We start from the raw sequence: 23,020 nt of genomic DNA, 5'->3' as shown, positions 1-23,020 counted from the left end.
ATCGACAAGGAAAAGGGAAACAGAAATGAAGGAAATGAAGTCAATTTAAAAACACAAATTCAGGAAATACATATTTAAATGATAAGAAGAGGCCGTTTTAATCTTTGATTGGAAAACTACGGAAACATGACATCGCTGAGGGTATGGTCAACGTTTCCATGCTGCTGGCGGGAGCGGGGCGTGTGTGGTGCTTGAAGATGCACACGCACACACACGATCGCGACCCAGCCATGCCACTGTGGGGTCCGAGACACTCACTCACAGGCGAGTGCACAGCCAAGAAGGCTCACTGCACTTCACACCAGGAAAAAGTTCACACAAACACAGTACTCATCAATAGGTAAACAGATAACTGTGGTAATAAATGTTTGTGCAGTGAGATATACATCAATCGAAGTAAATATACCAAACATACTAATATATATAAAATGTTGAAAATAATGACAGAAAATAAAGCAAATTTAGAATACAGGTTTGTCTATTAGATTAGTTATATCTGAGTGAACTGAGAGGTTGTGACAGGAGGAAAAAAACATTTTTCTCTGTATTTTTTAAAGACACAAATATGGCTGAATGTTAAAATGTGTTAAACACAACTGTTTATTGTAGCATTCTCTGTATTTTCCTGTACAAATGTTTTACAATGTAAAGTGTTTGAAAGAATTCAATTAATACCATTCTAGCAATAAAAAGTTCAAGTTTTATACATTTACTGGGTTAATTTTTAAGCCCCTTTGTACCTGATGAAGTCCAAAGAGTAACGCTAGAAAAGTAACATATTTCATAATAACCAAATGTTAACATTAGTTTTTCAATGTGTTTTATATATATACTTTATTGGCCAGTATTGTGCAAATAGATTATATTTTTAAAAACTAGTTAACGTTTTAAAAGTATTTTTGCATACAGTGAGTTTTTAAGTATTCTGTTCTCTAAGTATTTACTGCACATCAGGATTTGTTGTTGTTGTTGTTGTTGTTGTTGTTTTTGGCATGCTTGCTCTCTTTCCACCTTTACATGAAAAATAATGTGTGAAGGCTTTCCATTCCGGTGAATCAAAGCCCTTTCAGCTAACTTCTCCTAAAATTTAAGTTCAAGAAATTCTTCCTGTTTGGGTTTTTTTTTTTTTAAATTTAGAATGTCCACTGAAAAGGCACGCACCACATTTAATAGCATCGAGCACCTTTGCAAAGGCCCTGCTCCCAAAGTGCACGCCTGGCCTTGGACATGAACCACTAGAGTCATTTCTTGCTGCTAATCTCTCTGCTTCTGAACTTAATCATGAAGAACTCTGTGTGCTCTGCGTCAGGGTCTGGCCATTGCCCTGAAACTCTTGGCCTGAGTGACGGCAATTTTTTTTTTCATTGTAGATGAGAGCACATTAAATCCTCACTGAATACAAGAATGAAAATCAGAGATCTTGTCCTCGGAAATTAGGTTCTATTGTTTCTCTGGGTTCTAAATCTAACCATAACTGTGATCCTTTAAACCTCCCTTTCAAAACTAACGAGCCACCTCACAGTAAAGGGCGAAGAGCACTGGACGGGGAGTCTGGGATCGTGGTATCAGTTCTGCTGCTAATGTAACTGCACGACTTGACACATTTATAGCTTTCTGGGCCTCGAGGTCTTCATCTTTACACTGTGAATGTGTACCCAGATAATTTCTCATGTTCCATGTGGTAGTGTGATTCTTACCCAGAACCAATTACAAACCGATTAGACAAACAGGACTTTTCAGTCCAATTGATGGACCAAGCTAGACATTTATTTGGTCTTTGACACTTTTCCTCTTCGTGTATTTTATGTTATATTTTATATTTTATTCTTTATATTTATACTTTATTTTATATTTAGCACTGTACCTAACAAATGTCAGTCATTAAAGGAAATTATAGTCTATTTTCCCAGAAACATTTCTTGGGATCTTCCCTCTTCCTCATCCGTATTTTCGCTGTCCGATTTCAGGCCTTTGGCACTTCCCCAGAAACGGCTGCACTTTCCTTATAATGGATGGTGGTTTTTTACTTCTTTGCAGCCTCAGGCACCTCCGGCACGCCCATGCTCTCTCTCCTCACGAGAAAGCCCTGGGGTTGGAGGCTGGGGTGAAGCCTGAAGACGAAGTCCGACACGTTCCTCTGTCTGGTTGTCTTCTCTGACCACACCAATCCAACCCGATTTCTGCTTCTCCTCGCCTCTGCAGACAGCCAGTGAGCCAGAATTAGTTAAGTCAGTCATGCCTCCCCCCACCCCTGCCACTTTGTGCTTCTAGCCCTGCTGCTCCCTCGGCGTACGATGCCCAGTCCCCTCTTCCAGGAGGTGAAGTCTGCTCACTGAATAAGATCCTGCCCAAACATCACTGCTATTGAAAGCTTCTCTGAATACACTGGAAGAAAAAACCTCTCCCTTCTTCATATGGAGTCATCTCATAGAACTCTTAGACAGCCCACTGGAGAACTTAACACATGGAATTATATGCAGTTTTTGCCTTTTATACTTCCTCTAGTATATTATGGGCTAGTTTATTCCTTTTTCCACCCACCCATCCACCCACCCACCCATCCATCCACCCACCCATCCATCCATCCATCCATCTATCCAGTATTTACTGAAGGTCTGCTATGGATTGAGCACTTTGTTAGATGGAGGGAGCAGTTTTGGGAGCTGATGCTAGCTTTTAACAAGTTTATTGTCTATGGGGAAAGGGAATTATTAAGTAAATATTAATTTGCAAAATAAAATAAGTCCCATGGTTGGAAGCAGCCTGCAGAGAAAGCTCTAGAAGAAAACTCTGTGACTTAGGAGGGCAGGGATTGGGTCCAGGAATTTCCCTGGTTGGGGCAGACCATTCACTAACTACTCGGAGCCTGGCATGTAATTAAAGCTCATTAAATATAAGTGAATACAATGCATGCCAAGTGTATGAAGGCCTATCTTCTCCTGTGTGTTTGAGAAAGGCCACAGGCAGTGAAGGGGTTTCAGAGACACGAAGAGGAAAATATAAGACAGCGCTAAGCATTTCCATTCGACCGGATTCCGCAAGAAAAACGTCAGTGAGCACACTCTGAAGGCGTGTATTGAGTGCGCACAGCCCCGTAACGGAGACAAACAGCGGCTACCTGAGGCCAGTGCGATCACGGTGCAGCGCAGGGGACGGTTCCCGGCCGGGGCGGCCTGGCCCCCGAAGGAGGCTCGCCTGTACCCTCCAGGCCCCTCGAGGAGGAGGAGGAGGCTGTGACTCGTGACGCAGTGCATACCTGACTCACGCACATCAGCCCGAAAGTGCAGGCTCGCTGAGAGGGCAGGACGGCGTCAGTTGGTGGTGGTTCACGCTTTGCCCCACTTCCAGCCTCGCTGCAAACTCTGCCGAGGGTCCGCGCAGAGCCTGGGAACCGAGTCTTCCCAGAGGACTACCCGTTGCCAGGTAACCACCTCTCGCGCTGTATCCAGGGGTCACGAGATGCTTCTGCCTGTGCACCTGGCTCCCCAATCCGAGGCCAGGATGGCCTTCACGTGGACCTCGGGGTGGGACCGGAGGCTCCGGGTGCCGCGGTTGGCGGGTGGAGCCCGCCTCCCTGCCCCTCCGAACCCGCGGCCGGCCTCCTCGCCCCGGGAGCCCGCAGCGCGCGGGAGGAGAGGGCGGGGCGGGTCTGCGCTCGGGCACAACTCGCGCAGCCGCCGCTCGCACCTCGGCATCTTCCGCCGTTCGCCGCAGCATCGCGTCCTCCAACAGGTAAGGAGGCGGCGGGCCGGGGCGCAGCAACCTCTGGGCTGCGTGGGGTCGTGCCGGCACGCCGCCCCCGGCCGCCCCCGGCCGCCCTGCGAGGAGCGCAGACCCGGGCTCCGCGCGTCCTCCGGGGCTTTGCACCCGACGATGCCCGGGGTCCATCCCCGAGTTCCAGACACACACACCTGCTTATTGGCCGGCGCATTTCCAAAATCAGCTACCCCTTGGAGACAGTGGCTCCTTTCGACGTTTTGAGGTTACTGATGGTGTGTGAGCGTGGAGTCCAGGTTGCCAGTCTTTCCCTGTGCCCGCCGGGCTGTTCTGTATCGATGACCTGCCCTTTGAGATTCCGTCGTAGCCAGAGAGCTGCCAGGAACGGGAAACGTTCTGGGGAAAAGGTGGTGTTGAATGCGAGGGGCATCGTGGGAATACAGTCTTTCTTGCCCCACCCCCAAACCCAGACTTTATGCGTGCAAAACATTAACAGCTATCGATTCGAATGAAATTTAGTGATCCCTTGGATGCTGTTTCAAAACGAAGTCACACTCGTTTTTGTAGCTTTTGTGTATTTGTGTGTTTATTTATGGGGGCCTTTAATGAAGAGTTTGAAGAGAAATGCTACATTTCTGATTCTCTCACTGTCTGAGGATTTCTGAAATACTATTCACAGGATCTCGTTTCTGTGCCAACTTCTGTAATCAGTTACAAGACCTCCTTGAACATTTTAAGGAACTTCAAGTGAGAGGAAGGTTTCCCTTCCGTCTTGTTTCTCTACAGGAGTCAATTCTTAGGGGAGTTTCTACAGCTCTCTGCAGGCATCCCTGTCTAATTTCTTGCTCACAGATCCCTGGGGAAGAGTCTCGTCAACAGGGAAAATAATGCCCCTGTGACCGGCCCAGACCTCAGCGTGGCCTTGGAGGTGGGCTGGAGGGGCGCAGGTGCAGGCGAGGGGCACTGGGCGCTTACAGCCCCGAGGGAGAAGCTCTCTCGTGCTGCTGAGATTCGGCCTCACTGGCCTCACAGGTAGGTACCTCCTACCTGCCCGAGCCCAGTGGTCGGACCAACTTTCCTGTTTTGTGAGCTAAAATTAAATATAGTAATTGTGACTTCAATAAGATTTTGGGAAACATGTTTGCATGGGTTGCTTGGGGATGGATGTTACAATGCCCCTTGTCACATGACGAGTTCCTGGGGCGTTTCCCGAATTGGAATAAACCTCTGGCCTGTTGCAAAGGGCCCGTGTAGAAGGAAACATCGTTAATTCCTAAGTGTGCTCCACAAACTTGTTCTATGTAAAACAGGTGGTTGAATGTTATCATTTATATGGATCTGAGTTTCCCCTGGGCTGATATGAATAGAAATATTTAAAGAACTGTGTGTGGGTGCCTCTGAAAAGATGTGCTTAAAAGTTTTAAAATTCTACATTCTTTATGTTTTTAACAATTAAATATGGTGTACTAAAAGTTTTTGTGACCCATTAGTCACATAATACCTCCATAGATTAGAAAGCCGCAAATGAATTTAGCTTAGAAAAAAATGTTTTTGATCCCTCTGCTCCCAGTAGAGGGACTACTTTGGGTGGGTCATTTTTGCGGTTTTCTACGCTCTGTTTTGTAGCCCTTGGCCTGGGCAAGACAAGCCAGGGCCAGTTCTTGCATTACTTAGAGAAGGTAGGAATAGTTTCATTTTTAGTTTTGTTTTGATAGGTACTAGAAGTCCAACATGAATGATTAGGTTGTTGCTATCAATGGCCTATGTACAGATTCTCCCGACTACTTAATTTTATTTGCCTAAACGCCGTAATGAAGGCTAAAATGAAACTCAAACAGCTTCGAAGGATTCACGTTTTCTTCCTGTATTCCGGTATGTATTGGACTCTGATGTACGCAAGAAAGATAACAGCTTGTCAGATGACTGAATAGCCAGCTAGCCTGGCCGTTCGTGGTGATGATATGTGAATGTATAGAAGTATCGCTACTACTCCCTGGAATAGCCAAATGGTCTCCCTTTATGTACTGTATGTCCATTTAGCAGACGGAAATACTAAAGTGAAGTTATGTAGCTGCCAGTGTGTCCTCAGAACAGATTCGAGAGCATTTTAATCCACAGAAATCATATTACAAGTTTGGGAGGGATTTCTCTTTTCCTCTGACTCCTTCTTTCCTTTCATATCAGAAACACATCTTAAACCAAGAGCTGGTGGGCACTGTTCCATGTCCAAGGCCACGCTGACGTCTGGGACAGTCACAGGGACATTATTCTCTCCCTGTTGATGATACCCTTCCTTGGGGATCTGTGGGCGACAAATTAGACAGGGAAGCCGGCAGAGAGCTGCAGAAATTCCCCTAAGAATTTCCTCTGCAGAGAAACAAAGCCTGAAGGGAAATGTTTTTCCTACTTGAAGTTACTTTACATGTTCAAGAAGGACTTGTAACTTTGGTTTTAAAATTTAGTAGAGAAGTACTCTAAAATGACTAGCTTTGTCCTATGCCTTTCTACGCTGAAAGGGAAAAATTCCATCATGATTGACTGGAAAGATTTCAGAAGTCCTGCTGATAAAACACAGGCTGTCTCCTTAGACGATGGTGTTTGAGTTGTATTCCCTGGATTTCAAGGACTAAACTAATGTAGCTGAAGACAAATGCAAACATTTGTAATAGGCGGGACTTCCTTTAAAAAGACCCTAAAATTGGAGTCACAGATTTGTTTCTTACATAGATGTTACCTTATCAGCTACTGGCCTGATGCTTTTTTAAAAGGTAGTGATAAAAGTCTTAACTTTTTATTACTTTACATGTACTTACAAAGTACAATTTAGTAGCCTAATTACCTCCTGAAATTCTGGAATTTTAGCTTCGAATTTAGGAAATATGTATAATGGAAACAGGCAATAATATGAATCTTATACAGTAAGATCATATAGGAGATACTTTATCAGTGTTATTTGCTGTTGTTGGGATAATAGATACTTGTCATGTTTAAGACAATTATCAAAAGATGTAAGGAATAATTTGCCATGCCTTACTGAGGATGTCACAACATTCATAACTTGGCTCATAGACTCGAGAAAGGTCAGTCACGGTGAGCTCACCATGGAGGTCATTCTATAATTTTTTCGTAGGCTTAAGTTTGTTGTTTTCTTCCAAATTGTTGGCACTTTTGAGTTCTGAGCATGTACCAGTATCCATGTAGGCTCACTGTCAGTCATGCATAATAAATTCAATTTCTTATTAAACACACAAAAACTTCCTTTCAGATTGGAAAGTAGAAAATAATTCTCCTTACAGAAAGCACTCCTGTTGATACACTGTAGAAAAACATTCATTTTCCAATAAAAAACAGCTCTCCATGAAGTGTTAAAAACTAAAGAGTTGGTCAGTAGGAAATAGGTAATATTTGACTCAGTTTGGTTCTTTAAGATACAACATTATCAGTGAACAGCCATGAAAAGTGGTATACCACGTTTTCTTTCTAAGGTAAACGTGGTAACAGGGTTGAAGGGGTCTCTTCAGAATTCAAGCTGGACGGACCCTTGGAGACAGCATAATCTAATGTCACTAGTCTGTAGATGCGGCCACTAAGCACAGAAAGACTGTGTTGCTCAGAACCAGTGTGAAAGCTGGTCCAGCGCTCCAGCCGCGGACACTCGGCATCGCGCTGCCGCCGCCGAGAGAGGTCCACGTGTCTCACCAACACCGTGTGCTCTTTCGCTGTGTATTTCCTCAAGCGACCAGTTCCAAAGTCTGAGTAATGAAGATTTAGATTGCCTTTGTGATAGTACGTAATGAACAACGTGCATGTGTCTGGTTTTTGTCCTATGGAAAGTTCACTTGAAATATTAGTTAAAAAACGGTTTTCCTACAACTTGTTCAATTTTTTTTTGATTTGCTGATGAATACAATTAAGTTTTGGTGCAAAGTCTCTTGTGATTCGGGGGGTCTCATTGCCTTAGAAATTCCTTGTCCTAAGGCACCCCAGTGGGTACGGAAGTGGGCACGGCCGTCCCATCTACAACTGACTGCTAGGGGCACAGGAAACAAGAAGCTTTCAGAAGGTACACGTGAAGCCAAGATTGTGGTTCCCATTAGGTGACATTCTGGAGACGGATGAGTTTATTTTGCCACTTGGGTACCAGCTGCCACGTGAGCCGTGTTAGTCCAGGTGAACCCTAGACAAACAACGTGGGCATCTCCTGGGAGTTTGTCGGAGTCACAGATGTTCAGGCCACACCCACAGCAAATCGGAATCCCAGGGGGAGGGCCCCAGACTCCGTGGTTTTGTGTGCCTCTGCTGACGCTTAGGACGGCAGGGTTCGAGAAGTACTGAAACCAGCTTCAGCACGCCACGCCGTGGGGAACTTTCCGTGGGAGTGCCAGGAACTACTATACAGATGGACTCATTCCTGGAACTGTAATAGGAGACCCATTTCAGAAGCACCCATATTTCAACAGGAGCCTTCATTATTGATCATATCAGTTCATGGTTAGGGTGGTTTTCTGTTGGCTGAGGACATGCTTTCTGATGGAGGGGCTGTCAGAGGGGAGCAGCGACCTGTCCGGTCTATGCCTTGGCCCTGCTTAGCTGACACAGCCTTTTGCTTACCGAACTTGAGGGTTCACTTCAGACCATCTATCAGTGTGTGGATGCACATATTAAAAAGAAACGTTTGGATAGAGTGCGTTTATGTGGGCTGTTTCTTTTCCTTTTAGAGCCGTGGAGCTTTATATTCCTTTGACTTCCTTCGCTGGTTTTTCTCAACTGACTCGCCGACATCATTTTTAACTCCCTTTGCCCAGAACATGAAAATGCCAGTCTTGGTGACTGCCAGATGGACATCCAGATTTCCGCAGACAGAAAAGTATAAAGGCCCAGACTCCTTAAAAATCCCAAAATAAAATCCAGCTGACAAAGCAGATCAGCTGGGAGGAGGCAGGGATGCGCAGGGGTGCAGGTTCATGGGAGGGGGAGCTGCTCATGCCTTCTGCAAAGAGGAATGATCCTTTTTTTTTAAGATTTTATTTATTTATTTTTAGAGAGGGAAGGGAGGGAGACAGAGAGAGAGAGAGAGAGAGAGAGAGAGAGAGAGAGAGAGAGAGAAACATCAGTGTGCGGTTACTGGGGGCCATGGCCTGCAACCCAGGCATGTACCCTGACTGGGAATCGAACCTGCGACACTTTGGTTCGCAGCCTGCACTCAATCCACTGAGCTACGCCAGCCAGGGCAAAGAGGAATGATCTTATTGACAAAAATAAGCCTACACATCTTTGCCATACTCAATTATAAAAGTAATGACAATCTTTTTATATCTATATATAATTACAAATATTTAAGCATTTACCTCATTATGTCTCTTAGTGGAATATTTACTTCTACCTTCTCAGTTTACGAGTGGACATGTGTGATTTCACCCCTCTCTGTGTTGGGGGCTTCTTGCTGACTTTCAGAACAGTCACACTGAAGGTATATGGCCCCGTTGTTCAAGAAAAGTGCACTAGTTCTTTCATCAAACTAAAAATAATTTCTGCATGACAACTCAAGGATTCTGTGATCCTCCAAGCACCTAGAGAAATCTAATTCCATAAATCAAATCCATAGAATTTTCATTTTGGTTGTTTAAATGTAGGGAGGCACAGTCTGAAATCCAATGTGTAGATGAATAATGGACTGCGTTAACTTCGCCACATTTTTAAATCGATATCTTGTTCTTATATGTACTGCCTACATTTTGCTGATCAAATTGGAATTCATACCGGTGTATGTGGTGGTTTTGTGAGTCCGCATGTGAACTACCGTAGTGACCTTACTCTTTTCTATTCGCACCCTAATCCGGGATTTTAGCGTAGCTTAATACTGTGCTTGTTGTGACCTATTTTATAATCCAGGCTCTTAAGAGCGTCGTGGTTTGACAAATGTTGGGAATGCTTAGATAAAGCACACTGCCAAGTGCATGGAAGGTACAACTTAAGAATGATAGAAGTTGAAGAGATTGATCTCGGTCAGTAGGAGATACCAGAGGCTGAGCTGAAAGTCTTTCTGCTAATTCATCTTCACCGTTACTGGATTAAGTAAGTAGTTCTCAAGCTTTCCTGTACATATTAAGCATCTGATTACTGATATTAGAAAGCAGGTTTCCAGACCCCAAGATTCTGACCCACTGGCTTTGGGGTATGATCCAGGAATCTGTATTTTTAGCCAGTTTCTAAGTTAATTCTCATGCAAGAGACCCGAGAGCCAGCCTTTGAGATGCACTGACTTCAGGTTTCCATCATCCTTGACAACTATGGTTCTGTGTATCTCAGTGACAACAGTATGGTAGAGATCTTTTTAAGAACATATTTATGCATAGAAACATTTTAAAATACAGGAACATGACTGCTTACATGCCTTCTCATGTAACCACAGAAACATTTTCAAATCACTGATTTATAATCACTCTCTGTGTTAAGTAAGGTGTTCTATGAATATGTTTACATAGTTCTATCTAGTTTATAAAATTTAAACCTTGTTTATGGTATCTTTTAACTTAATCTTTTAATGTATGATACATTTTAAGTTATAAAAATAATTTAAGTCAACTTCCCCCCACCCAGATAGCAAGAAACAAATCGTGTCTGTTGATCGCCTTTGTAAAAGGAGAGATTTATCAGGCATTTCTTCTCTTCTTCTTTTTCTTAATCTCAGCACTTGGGAAAGAACCTGAGTACTTATAACTGACTTTTATATTTTTGGTCTCCCGTTTCAATAATTACTTTTGACACTTGTGTTTTTATGACCATGTAACTTAGACAGGCAGGTTTCTTTGTTTAATATATTTTTAAATTCATAAACTTTTATCTGAAAGTTGCTTGTTCTGATTAATTTTTCAAAAGCCTGAACTGTTACGCAAGTAAGTTTTAAGGAAGCTAACGCGGGCACATTGCCTTCTGCACCTGTGTTTATGACAGTGTCTCCCTGTTCGCCGTCCCTTCACACGCGAACGCTGTGCTGGCCGCTTGCAGACCAGCGAGATCACAGCAGTTCAGTTTAACATGGTTAGTGTGCAGCCCACGGAGCTCTGCAGTTCAGTGCCGTGGGGAGACAGGGTGCCAATCTGAATTTTCCCTATTCGCACGTAGCATGTAAAACACTCTTTTAGTTGCTCTAGAGTTGTAAAAAGATAATGAAACCCATGAATTTGCCTTACTATATCTAGGTATAGGTCTTTTTAAAAATTCACTTTGCTTGAAACAAGAGTACTACTACCAGGCTTTTAATCAGGGTCTGCCTGGTCACGTGTGTGGTTAATATTTTTGCCCATTCTGTGGCTTGCCTTTCATGCTTCATGACGTCTTAATGCACATCAGTCTGTAGCTCTAACGTAGTCCAAAATGGGGGGATTTTGGGGGTCCTGTTTAGTAATTATTTTCCTATTCTGAAAACAAAATATTCTTACTAGTTTTCTTTTAAAGCTTTAATATCTTACCTTAGATGTTTAGAGTTCCAGTTTCTCTGGTATTGGTGCTTTTTTGCGTTATGTAAAATTAGGATTGAGATAGTTGTATATTTTTTCCATAAGGATACTCAGTTGACTGACAAGCAATAATTGAAAGGTCCCTTTTATCCCCAGTTTACAGCATCGTCGCCATCAAAAGTCAGCGTAGGGCATACGAAGGGTCCACACTAGCATCGTGTTCCGTACCATCAGTCGGAGTTTGACTCTTTGCATCTCTCCGCACTGCCCCGATTATTCCAGCGTTATAGTCAGTGTTGTTAGCGAGCAGTATAGACCTTCAGCTTCACCCTCTTTCTCCGAGAGGGCCCCGACTGTTCTTGGCCTTTTACCTTTCCCTGTGCATCGTAGAATAGCCCGTCAGGTGACACCCAGCACGCCGCACGTGCTGGGATTTGGGGGGCGGCAGCATCCAGTCTGTAGACTTCGGAACTCAGCGGACCGACCAGGGATGCGGCTCCGGCCGGCGTCCACTGCGGCTGGTCACGGCCGTCATTCATTCTGCGACGGCGTGTTGTGGACCCCCCAGTGTGTAACCCCGATCGGGCCCCTCTCAGCCCCTTCAGCTTGTTTTGGAAGACTTCAGGCTTTGCTCTTTTTGTGTTAAGAGACGATTTATTCTCTGTGTCCGTCTTTCCCACCTGCTTGTCCCTGACAGTGTCTCTGAAGACACTTGTGGATTGAAAGTATGAGTCCTGGATCTCAAGGAAAAACACAGGTTCATGTATTCTAGAATATGGTGGCTGGGGGTGGTGAGACGGGCCGGAAACTCAAAGGGGAACGTCCAAAGATGAATGCAAGTGTCCAAATGAAGTTAGAAAACACAATCCACTTACACAGTATTGACATGTGGCCAAGTTTATTTGGAGTTTTTCCCCTTTCATTTTGTTGTATTAGAAAGCACTGCTGTGGATCCTTAATGTATAATTCCTTTTTACTAGATGATATGCCAGACAGCAGAAGTGTACAATTGAATGTTTTGTAGCAGCAAAATTTGCTGGTTAGCATAATTAGCACGAAAGAAACATCGTCAGCTTCCTAGAAATTCCCTCCCAGCTTCTGCCTGTGACTGCTCCCTCCTTCCCAGAGACAGCCCTCACAGCCTCCGCCAGGGTGGATGAACGTCGCTTGTTTCTAAATGTCTATACGTGGAATCACGGGATGTGGATCGTTTCATGTTTGACTTCCCGTCATCAGCACATTTTAGGCTTCCTCCATGTTGTGTGAAACTCATTTTAGCTATTGCCTTGTACCCTGGATGTGTGATGGTACCACCGTTTTCACCTCCCAGGTTGGGGGAGTGTGTCCTCGGGGCAGATGGGAGTGTCCACGCCCCACTCCGTCTCCCTGTGTGGCAGCCCAAGTCCTCCGTGGATCTGTGTGGGGGTTAGTGGGGAGAGCCGGCACCTCCTCAAACCCTGGCAGGTCTGTGCTATGTTTCGGTCCGGGACTGGAGCCCCAGATGCCTCCCTGCGCCCACCCGCCCAGCTTTTGCTTCTTCTCTTCTGCCTGTGGTTCCGGGGGTCAGGAAGGGGAGTCTTCTGTTCCTCCACGGAGGCAGATGGGGGTCTCTCTTACCGCTTCCCTTGTTCCCCTCCCCCCGCAGGGTTTCCCCTCCCCCGGCAGGGATGTTGCTTCAAACCGGAGGAGGGCTCAGAGACACCTACAGAGCCTCTCACCTGTCAGCTTCCCACATGTCTGAGCCACCAGGGCAGACCCTCTCTGACGCCCCCAGTCTCCCTCCTGCGCCCCCCAAGCTGAGGCCTGCGGAGGGGATCTTCCGCGGGAGTGCCCACTCAGCTGGCCTCTGGTGGTTCTAAACGGACGCTCTAGTTCACGCGGGCCTTTAGGCATCAGGGGCAGTCATGGCTGATTGTTTTCTTCCTCCCTTTTATGGAGTCTCCGCTTCCTCCCATTCCCCCCTCTGTCTCTGCATAGAGGGGCTTTTTTACTCTTTAGAATTCCCTTGACTGCTCGAAGCCTGACAATTCAATGCTGTCTCCCTCCGGGGAGAATTTACTTGTGCTTTTGAAAAGCATTAGTAAAGGAAAAGGGACTCAGGGATGTGGAGAACAGGGTGGCAGTTGTTGGTGTGGGGGGTAGGGGGGGAGAAGGGCACTAATTGGTAATGGAAAAAATACAAGAAAGATTAAATTTTTTAAAAAAAGAAGGAAAAGCATTAGCACAGGGAAGGTCACCTTAATGCACTGATTTGAGGCTGGCCCTCGGTCTTTGTAAGGGGTGGCCTATTTCTGCTTCGTCCTTGGCCTTGAGACGTAGACCCAGGTGGAACGTGCCGAAAGGCCACCATTATTGGATCATCATTTCCCTTGGCAGCGTCTGAACCCCACGTCTCCTCCGGCCCCGTGAGACTTCCAGACGCTGCCCACAGCTTCTCAGGACGTCGGCCTCTGGTTTCACGCAGGCCAGTCCTGTGGGGGAGACACCGCAGCCCCCGCCGCCACCGTCATCAAAGAAGAAGAGTTTGGCTAGACCCTTTGGGCTTCTCTTGGGACACCCCTTCTTCGTCTAAGGTTCCACCTATTTCCGTCCACCTTTCCTAGCTGTCCTCGGTGGGGAACTAGAGTATGTATGCTGTGCTTGGCTGCCGTTGCTGGAAGCCAGGGTCTTACACATAACAATCTTCTGAAAATAAAGGATCATTCTGACTATGCGGAGCACCCTTATTAAACTGTATTATGTGCTCTGGGGCTCAGACTCCCTTCTGACCCTTCGATGTAGGATTTTCATCTTAATAGGGTGGATGAGTCCCCCAGATTGCAGTGATACAATGCTTTTGACAGCTGGCTTCCACTAATCTCGGTGTCTTCAGAGGAGTGTCTGTTCATAGTGAGAACAGGCAGACAGGTGGTCCCAGGTGTGTGTCAACCTCTGCAACCCCTCCAACAGGAGGATCGCTCCCACCCCCTGAGTCTCCCTTTCGCAGCCCCACCCTCCCCTCTAACCCATCCAGCCCTGGTCCTAGGCAGGTCAGGTGCAGGCACCTGGAAGAGAATGCTTAGGGGTGGTGCCATGTATCTTGTAGATTCTGCATCCTGCCCTGTGCGGTTGACCAAGCAACGGCCTGTGCTTACTTGGCCCATTCATTCCAGTTTGCTGGGAAGTTTGTGTAAGTGTCGTTGCTGTGTCCCATGGCAACGGGGGCGGGGCCCACCGAGAGGGTAACAGTGGGAAGCACAATAGGTAAGAAGACCTCCCGGAAGGGGATGAACTTAGGAGGGGAAGGATAGGCTGCAGATGCCACATTTCAGAGGATTGAGCCAATATCAAAATCAGGCAAAGCGGGCCAGAAGAAACCTAAATGCAGAATCGGAGAAGACACGACTGAGACCAGACAAGACAAGATGCGGACAGCAGGCAGGGCGTCTTTTCCCTGTGTTTGGGGTTTGAACCGGCACGAGTACATGAAAACACCCAGTCTGGGCGGAGAGAGCAGCAATGAACATCGCGGGCTCTGGTACAAACAGGCCCCCATGAAATTACAACCGGGGAACTCTCAGTACGTTCCGTTCTGGGCCAGGGACTGTGTTTTGATTTTATTAATAGTTCCTCTATTTCTGGTCGGATGCTGGTGACTGGCAGATACCACCAGCTTCTCGGAACCAGAGCGGGGCCTACTTCATCTGCTTAAAATTGCCGCATTGTAACCCTCCTAACGAAGCATGGAAAGCGTTTCTGGGAAGGGTGAAGGAAAACAAAACGGAAACATTGCACCTGTGTGAATGGGTCGCGTGAGATGTGCCGATACAGTTTCCTTTTGTGAAAAGACTCATCTTATGTATTTTTCAGTGATTAATTGTTAAGAAACTTGAAAAAAATACAAGATAACTCAGGTTCTTTCTATGAATAAATATCTCTTGCTGTATTTATTTAATTTAAAAAATATCTGGTCCTCTGTAACTCTGCTGCTATAGAACCTAGATTGCTGCAACACTATAAACCCTGTAAATCTTGCTTCATTCCTACAGTCGTTACACCCCAATGTCCTAATGTAGGGGAGTAAGATTACCGGTTGTATTGACTAGCCTGCATGGAGTGTGCCTGTCTTCCTGACTCAGGAGTTCTGGTTCTCAGCGTTATGACTGGCCATGCATTAGTTAGCTATCATCGCAAAAAACCTGTTACAAACCACTCCAAATCTCAGCAAAATATAACAATAAGCTCACAGGTGTGAGGCTAGGGGTTTCCTAGCGGGTTTGGCTTAGCCTCGGGGTTCTGCTCCTCACTGGAGGTCTGGGTCATGTCCGGGCCGCTCTGAGGCTGTGTCTGGCGTCCTTCCCCCACCAGACAGGCGGCCGTGGTGCGTTCCTCTCACGCTGGTGGCAGAGACATGAGGGCGGGGACGGAAGCCAGCCGTGTGCTGGGCTTGCACACTCTGACTCCTGCCCCCGTGCCACAAGGCAAAACAAGTCGTGTGGCGAGTCCAGGGGCAACAGGCTGTCCCGATGAGATCACGACACACATTCAGATGCAGAGATGGAGAAAAGGTCAGGACCAGCGAGTGGACCACGCCTGGGTATTATTGCCTACAGCAAGTTTTCTGACAACGTGAAACATCTTACTTTATTCTCTCCATTTCTGTATCATGCTGGCATTTAGCCATTGATGATTGTCATTTCCATCTGTCGCTGACCTTAACAAGGGTAGATGTGGAGTAGGTGCCACTGTGACTCTGTCCTTCCTGTCTCGGTTATGGCCACGTGATGGGGACATGCTCCCTCCTGAGGGCAGCTCAGGGTGTGCGCTCTGCCCTGCAGTCAGGTCTAACCAATGGAGCAGGTGCGGGAATTAGACACCACCGGCCGTTCTCACGCTAAGTGAACCAGATCCTGTTCACTCTGAGTTCATCAAAGTACCTGCAGTGCAATAAGGAATGGGCCTTTCTATGCAAGATAGAGATGGCATGATGTGCAACATCTTGCTTTTCTTAATTCTGGCAAATGTGGTAATGTGCTCATGGAAAATCATCAGGAGATAAGACATAAGACCTAATGCGTGCCCTATAAACCAGGTGTCAATGTTAACTACCTTGGAGTTACACTGGTACACCAAGTACATGCTTGATGCCTGGGGTGATTGTAAAATAATTTTACCAGTTCAAGTTCACATTTTTGTTTCCCCTTTTAATAAAACAGTTTCTTAAATGATTTGGCAGCCATTTCCCTCCAAGAGAGTGAACAAGGACCCCGGACCCCTGGTTGGGGAGCTCGTCACCTGTCGCTTGGGTCTGCCCCCCTTTCCAGGGCCCCGTGCTGTGCGCCTCCAGTTCCTGTGAACCGCCCAGGTGACAGCCCCTTCTCACACCCAGGTGTTCGTCCGCTCACTCGGCACACACTTTGCATCTCCTATACAAATCTGGTCCTTTGCCTTGGGGAGCTCACCACTTACGTTCACACAAACACTCACTATCCAGTGCAAACAAACACAAATATAAAGGCAAACCAGTGAGGGATTGGGGGCATTTGAGAAAGACTTCAAGGAAGAGGGGTATTTAAGTTGGGTCTTTTTTTTTTTAAATCAACAAAATATTTTTTTATTAATCATTGCTCATATACAGTTTTCTCCTTTTTACTCCCAATCCAGTCCCCACTTCCCTCCCATTACCACCCTCCCCTTAGTCTATGCCCATGTGTCCTTTAAGTTTGTTCCTGTGAACCCTTCCCACTGTCCCCTGAAATTCCCTCTTCTCTCCCCTCCGGTCACCATCAGCCTGCCCTCTATTTCAGTGTCTTTGGTTACATTTTGCTTGTTTCTTTGTTTTGTTATTTAGGTTCCTGTTAAAGGTGAGATCATATGGTATTTGTCTTTCACTGCCTGGCTTGTTTCGCTTAGCATAATGCTCTCCAGCTCCATCCACGCTGTTGCATAGGGTAGGAGCTCCTTCTTTCTCTCTGCTGCATAGAATTCCATTGTGTAAATGTACCATAGTTTTTTGATCCACTCATTTACTGATGGGCATCTTGGTTGCTTCCAGCATCTAGCTATTGTAAATTGTGCTGCTATGAACATTGGGGTGCATAGGTTCTTTTGAATTGGTGTTTTAGTATTCTTAGGATAGAGTAGGATATAGTCCCAGCAGTGGAATCGCAGGGTCAAAAGGCAGATCCATTTTTAGTTTTTTGAGGAAGTTCCATATTGCTTTCCATAGTGGTTGTACCAGTCTGCAGTCCCACCAAAAGTGCACTAGGGTCCCCTTTTCTCCACAACCTCCCCAACACTTGTTGTTTGTTGCTTTGTTTATGATGGCCATTCTGTCTGGTGTGAAGTGGTATCTCATTGTGGTTTTAATTTGCATCTCTCTGATAGCTAGCGATATTGAACATAGTTTCATGTGTCTTTGGGGTCTTGAAAGAGCTTGTTAGTCACAGGAAAAGGGGGAGGGGAAGGACGGTTCAGGCAAAATCATTTGGAATCTTCAGGGTGTAAAGTCGCAACAGTCTAGAGCATGCTTAGGAACTGTAGTGCCAGTAGGGAGACTAGTAAGGAAACTCTTTCATTAGCTTACACAGGACACAAGGGGTTTCACCAAAATAGTGGCGTTGGGGGTGGAGAGAAGGACCTCTTGAAGACACGTGTTGAAAAGTAGTTTGATAATATGTGGTGATCGGGTGGAGGAGGAGAGGGAGGGGAAGGGAGGAAAGACTCGAAGATGACTTGGTGCTTGTACCTGGAGCTCCCGCCGGGAGTGTAAGGCTGGTCTGCGGAGTGGGGGCTGCAGGCGGAAGTGCAGAATGTTCGGGAGGGGTGGGGTGGGGGACCTTTCTGAAAGGGCTTCACACGCAGTCACACTGAGATTCCCTGGCGAGTGGCTGAGGGCTCAGAGGTGGGTCGGTGGTTGGGAATGGGAGGTGGAAGCTTGGTGAGGGTGACGTCGGCCAGGCATATCAGAAGCCAGACTGGAACCCCGGAGGTGGTGGCACGGCAGAGAGTGTGGGGCAGCTGCTCCATGTGGGGCCAGGTGGGGTAAGAAAGCTTGGTGCAGGACACACACAGAGTTGTAGGTCAACGTAAGATAAGCAGCGGATAAGGGAGACAGCAATGGGTGGGGGGCAAATACAGAGGGTGGGGCAAAGCAGCGCAGTCCCGTAGTCAGGGACAGAGGGCTGTGGGGGAGCTCCGAGGGCAGGACAGAAAGGGTGCTCCAGATTCAGTGAAGTCACCAGGATGGAAACAAGTTAAGCGAGAGGTTCCTCCATCCAGGAACTGTCCCTGGCAGGCTGTGAGCAGATGTTACTGACAACACTCCCAGAAGAAAAGGAGGAAGTCTGAAGAACGGTGACATGTTCCATCTGAGACATTTTTCTAGAACAACCATAAGGCTCTTCTCAGTGAGCTCCGGTGACACTTTTATGTCATACAAGTGTATCTGTGTCGGAACAAAAGCCATCTTGCTTTGGGGGCATGAAAAGTGAAATATTCAAAGTACTCAAATTGTTTGTTTTGTTTTTTTGCTTTCCACCCCACTCTGTCCTTCTTCCTTTCCTTCCATCATTTTTTTCTTCACTGAGGTGTAAGGCTTTGATGAGTTTGAAAAGATCTCTCAGAACTTGTTACATGTTGGGTGACGCCCCTAAACTTTAGAGAGGATATTCTGAAGCTCAGATAGTCTCCCAGTATACCAAGAAATCTCCTGTTTTGCATGGCTACAATATCCTCCTAGAAGTGAGTAAAACTACAGTGAAACCAAATGATGTGACTCTGATTCTCTGTTGAGTGTACGGGCACTCCGTTCAGTCACGTAGTGCCCATACATTCCTGGGGGCACGAAGGTCAATAACTGGCTGAGCCGGAAGCACATAGAACTATGGGCTTCACCAGCTTTTCCCCTGGACGCTCTCTTCCAGTCGTCCGTCCGGTTGTAAGGTTGTACATGAACCCGATTTTCTGCTTCTTGTGTTGGTTTTGTTTTCCCGGATTCCTTATTGCTAATGTGGTGATTTCTAGAAACTTGCCTGCGTCTGGCAAAACTTAAATCAAAGATGTCTTTTGGAATAAAAACTGAAAACCAAATATACCATTTGATATAAGCATTCTCTGGTATCGCACAGTAACATCATGATTGCTTTATTTATTGTTTCTTAGTTGAACACAGGCCTCCGTTTCTGGGTTGAGCATGGTTTTTACAGGTACGGTTACGTGTAAATGACGAAACTGTTTCAGCTGAAGTGTGTGTGCACGTCCAGCTGCTTGTCCTGACGGGCCTTGCTCAGGGCAGGTGGGGGAGGCTGCCTGGCTGAAACACGCTGTTGTCACTTCAGGTGCCGAGCAGTAGAAACACCCTATGGCTTGGATGACTCGCGTGTCACATTGGTTTGAGCAAGATGATTGGTATGAAGGACTACAAAGAGTAAGCTACATTTATGTCGTAATTACAATTGTGTGTGTGTGTGTCTTTTTTCTATTTTACTTTTCATGCGGTTTTATTACTCTGTCACTTATACTGGGGACATTTTTGCATTGCAGAATTCTGAGTGTAAATAAGATACTTATTTGGTAGATTTAAGTGCAGAGGTAAGAAGGTAGTACATACAAATAATTGTAACTATACATTAAAGAAAAGGCATCTTTTTCTATCCTAGTTTTAGATGAATTCGTAGTGTTTCCAGATTGTTTTAGGCTTTAAATACAGGGTGGGCACAAGTAGGTTTACACAAAACAGAGTTTATTATTATATTATTATTTCTTAATTATTGTATTATTTTCCACATGAACAACTGTAAACCTGTGTTTGCCCCAGTGTTTATAAGCTGGAATTCCTTCTAATGAGATTAATGTATAAAATAGCAATAATTTCAATGAGGTCATTTGACATAAAGAAAAACATTTAATGAAATAAATGTGTATAATAATACATATAAAACTTTTCTAAAGAAGAATGCCATGTTATAGTTGATAAATTGCTAGGCAATTAATTATGTTTCGAAAGGATTTGCATTGTTACTATGGCAACTTCTGCATGGTATTTTGAAAAGCTCTTCTGACCTATTATTGCCACAGTACAAAACTACTATTTGAAAATGCACCTTATCAGAATGTACTTAGTTTAGAATAACATATGATTTCTCTTTGACTATTTTTACCTTTTTAACGGACAGTTTTCTAAATTATTTAAATGAAGGTTAAATAATGGATTTTTTCATTAACGAGTGGGCCAAAATAGCCAGGAACTCTGCGAAGTTTCACCCACTTTTCCCGGTGTTGGAGGGTGCGTGCTACTAAAGATACGCAGTGCTGGGTTTGTTTTTTTTCCTTACTTCTTCAGGTTTCCATTCTAATCACGTTCACCAAAGATATGTTCTCAGTATTCTAGTTCTTTTTAACTATTTCTTTTCTTAAAGCTACTTTTTAAAAAAGATATTTATTTACTTTTAGAGAAAGGGGAAGAGAGGGAGGGAGAGAAACATCGATGTGCAAGAGAAACGTCCGTCGGTGTGTCCCTCACACACCCCCGCCTGGGGCCCGGCCCGCAACCCAGGCATGTAACTGTTCAGCTGTAAATGCTCAGCTGTGTAAGGCCTCTTGCCTCTGCTTCAGAGTCTTTTTCCCCTCAGCTGTGAATCACGCTGGTCAGCAGCTCTGAAACCAATTAATTTCTAACTCTGGAGAAAACCCCTGTCGTACTGTGAATCCTAAATCACTCTGCAGGGACAGGTGGAGACTTAGTGGGTAGCTCTCTGTCCTGAATTCCATTCTTACCCATGAATGATGACATGTGTCCGCTTCTGGGTTGACCAGCAGCACTCCAGCCCCACTGGACACACAGGCACCCACACTGCGGTGTTAGCCTCCTGCGTGTTGCGTATGTGTGCATTGTAAATGGACTAATTTCTGATGTCGAAACAGGGAGCTTTGTTTCCAGTGCAGCCCATGTACTCCTCGGTGGGAGGGGCAGGGGTGACCGTGTAATTTGGGGGGGAGGGGTGACTGATTGTAGAAAACTGCTTTTTGTACTAAAGGTACGTGTTTCTTTATACTGACTTTGGGGAAGCTCGTAGAAATTATGAGATTCACAGTCCTTCGCTCCACCGTAACTCCAGTCTGCCCTTCATTAATACCGTTGGCCTTGATAAATTAATTCCTGGTTGTGAGGCATTTTATCCCAAGCTGTTCTAGACGTAGTTTGACCCTCAGATCACCATACTGTCTTTGTGAGTTTGAGCTCCTTCTGGCTCAAGTTTTGATCAGTTCTTATACAGGCTTAGATGAGAAAGAAAGATGCTATTCTAGACAATGGAATTTGACACATGAATATTGACTTTAATTTTCTCTAAAAAATCCAGCTTATTATTTTTCAGATCATGTGTATGTGCATATGTACCCTATATATCAGATTTCAGCATTGTGAGCTTTTCAGTAGATTATTTGTTAAATATTTGCAGAGAGAGACAGAGATAAGATGGATTTTTGAGTTGAAAATTGTAGTTTGGACATGTAGTGTTTGAAAAGTCACATGCAGTCATGAGTTTGGTCTTTCTAGCACTCAGTTGGCCTTTATACATTGATATAATTAGTGTTTGTGGCATATATATTTCTACAGACACAGAGACCCATACTATCAACTTGATTTTAGCTTAGTTTTATAATTTTATTTTTGACAGTGTCACAACACGTTTTAAATTTTATTATAATCATTTCATATAATACTCTTGCATTTTCACAAGTTAGCACTTGTACTATACACATCTCATGAAAATACACTCATCACTTTTTAAAATATTTTATACACTTACTGTGCAAAGCAACCTCACTCTAATTATGAGAGTGTGTGTGTGTGTGTGATGGAAACTAAAAATTGTATGTAGGCTAGAAAAACAAAGACAGTCTTGCAAGGGCAGCAGTGGCAGGCTGCTGACACTCGGTGGCATGTGGGGTGACAGATGCCAGGCCTTCTCCCTGAGCCCCGTGTCCGCCTGCATTGCTCAGTGCCCTGCACCGTCCGGTGCTTCCTCTCCAAGGTGCGTGTGTTGCTTCTGGGCCAGAAAGAGGTTGTGTTCTGGAGCGACAAGTGTTTGGAATGGACACAGAATTTCTTAAACTGTTCACAGGAAAAATAAGGAAACATATTATAAAGATAAAAAAGGATATATAACATTTATGTGAACTCTGTAATCACCCAAGTTAAAAAGCTACTTAAATATATATATATATATATATATATATATATATATATATATATATATATGACATTTTATAGGATTAATATTTAAATTGCAAAAATATATTTTGAAGCGGACCTCATCTGAACATCTTCCACTTTCAGTAATGCAGAAGCATCAACTGTGTAACAATTCATGCTGACCACACAGATAACGAAAGCTCCTGGACATTTCTCTTTATTTCCTCAGCAACTCTAGGTACCACTTAATAAAGGCTACATAGTATTATGTACATACATTTATCTTATGATACTCTTTAAGTTTCAAATACTACCACATTAAATAATTCAGATTTATAAATGCAGTAGTATACATATATTTAATAACACATGATTTTTAAATATTGCTTCAAAATGTTAGATTTTTAAAAAATAAAATGCCATGTTGTTTTGTCCTATTTATTATTTTAATGACTGGTGTGGACAAATGATTCAGCTCTGAATTTAAGTTGTGGGATGTAATATTTATGAAAGCTGGACTTCCAGCCAAGATGGAGGCTCAGGTAGGCACACCATGCCTTCTCGCACAACCAAAAGAAGGCCAACAACAAATTTAAAAACAAAAGACAACCAGAACTAATAGAAAATCAAACTGTATGGAAGTCCAACAACCAAGGAGTTAAAGAAG

The 23,020-nt window shown here is 44.8% G+C and overlaps 1 protein-coding gene and 1 long non-coding RNA gene across 3 annotated transcripts in view; one reads left to right on the top strand and one right to left on the bottom strand.

The window, feature by feature from the left end:
• Positions 1-582: 582 nt before the first annotated feature.
• LOC123807729 lies at positions 583-3,396 on the bottom strand. The gene is made up of 2 exons (XR_006783690.1): positions 3,257-3,396; positions 583-2,196 (listed from the first exon to the last, which is right to left on the bottom strand). It is a non-coding gene; the product is annotated as an uncharacterized LOC123807729 (long non-coding RNA).
• Positions 3,397-9,644: 6,248 nt separating this feature from the next.
• Positions 9,645-23,020, top strand: part of WDR17 (WD repeat domain 17) — a 73,105-nt gene continuing 59,729 nt past the window's right edge. Inside the window, exons 1-2 of one of the 2 annotated variants that reach the window (XM_045821777.1) lie at positions 9,645-9,792; positions 19,496-19,584. In XM_045821777.1, coding sequence (XP_045677733.1) covers positions 19,519-19,584 — 66 coding nt within the window. In that variant the 5' untranslated portion in view covers positions 9,645-9,792; positions 19,496-19,518. The remainder of the gene's footprint in view (positions 9,793-19,495; positions 19,585-23,020) is intronic. The other variant, XM_045821778.1, reaches the window with a different exon arrangement.

The sequence above is a fragment of the Phyllostomus hastatus genome, unplaced genomic scaffold, assembly GCF_019186645.2.
Source record: "Phyllostomus hastatus isolate PE091 unplaced genomic scaffold, TTU_PhHast_1.1 phas_scaffold_46, whole genome shotgun sequence".
Classification (NCBI taxonomy): domain Eukaryota; kingdom Metazoa; phylum Chordata; class Mammalia; order Chiroptera; family Phyllostomidae; genus Phyllostomus; species Phyllostomus hastatus.
Note: the sequence above shows the minus strand (reverse complement) of the source record. Positions and strands in the feature narration are given on the sequence as shown.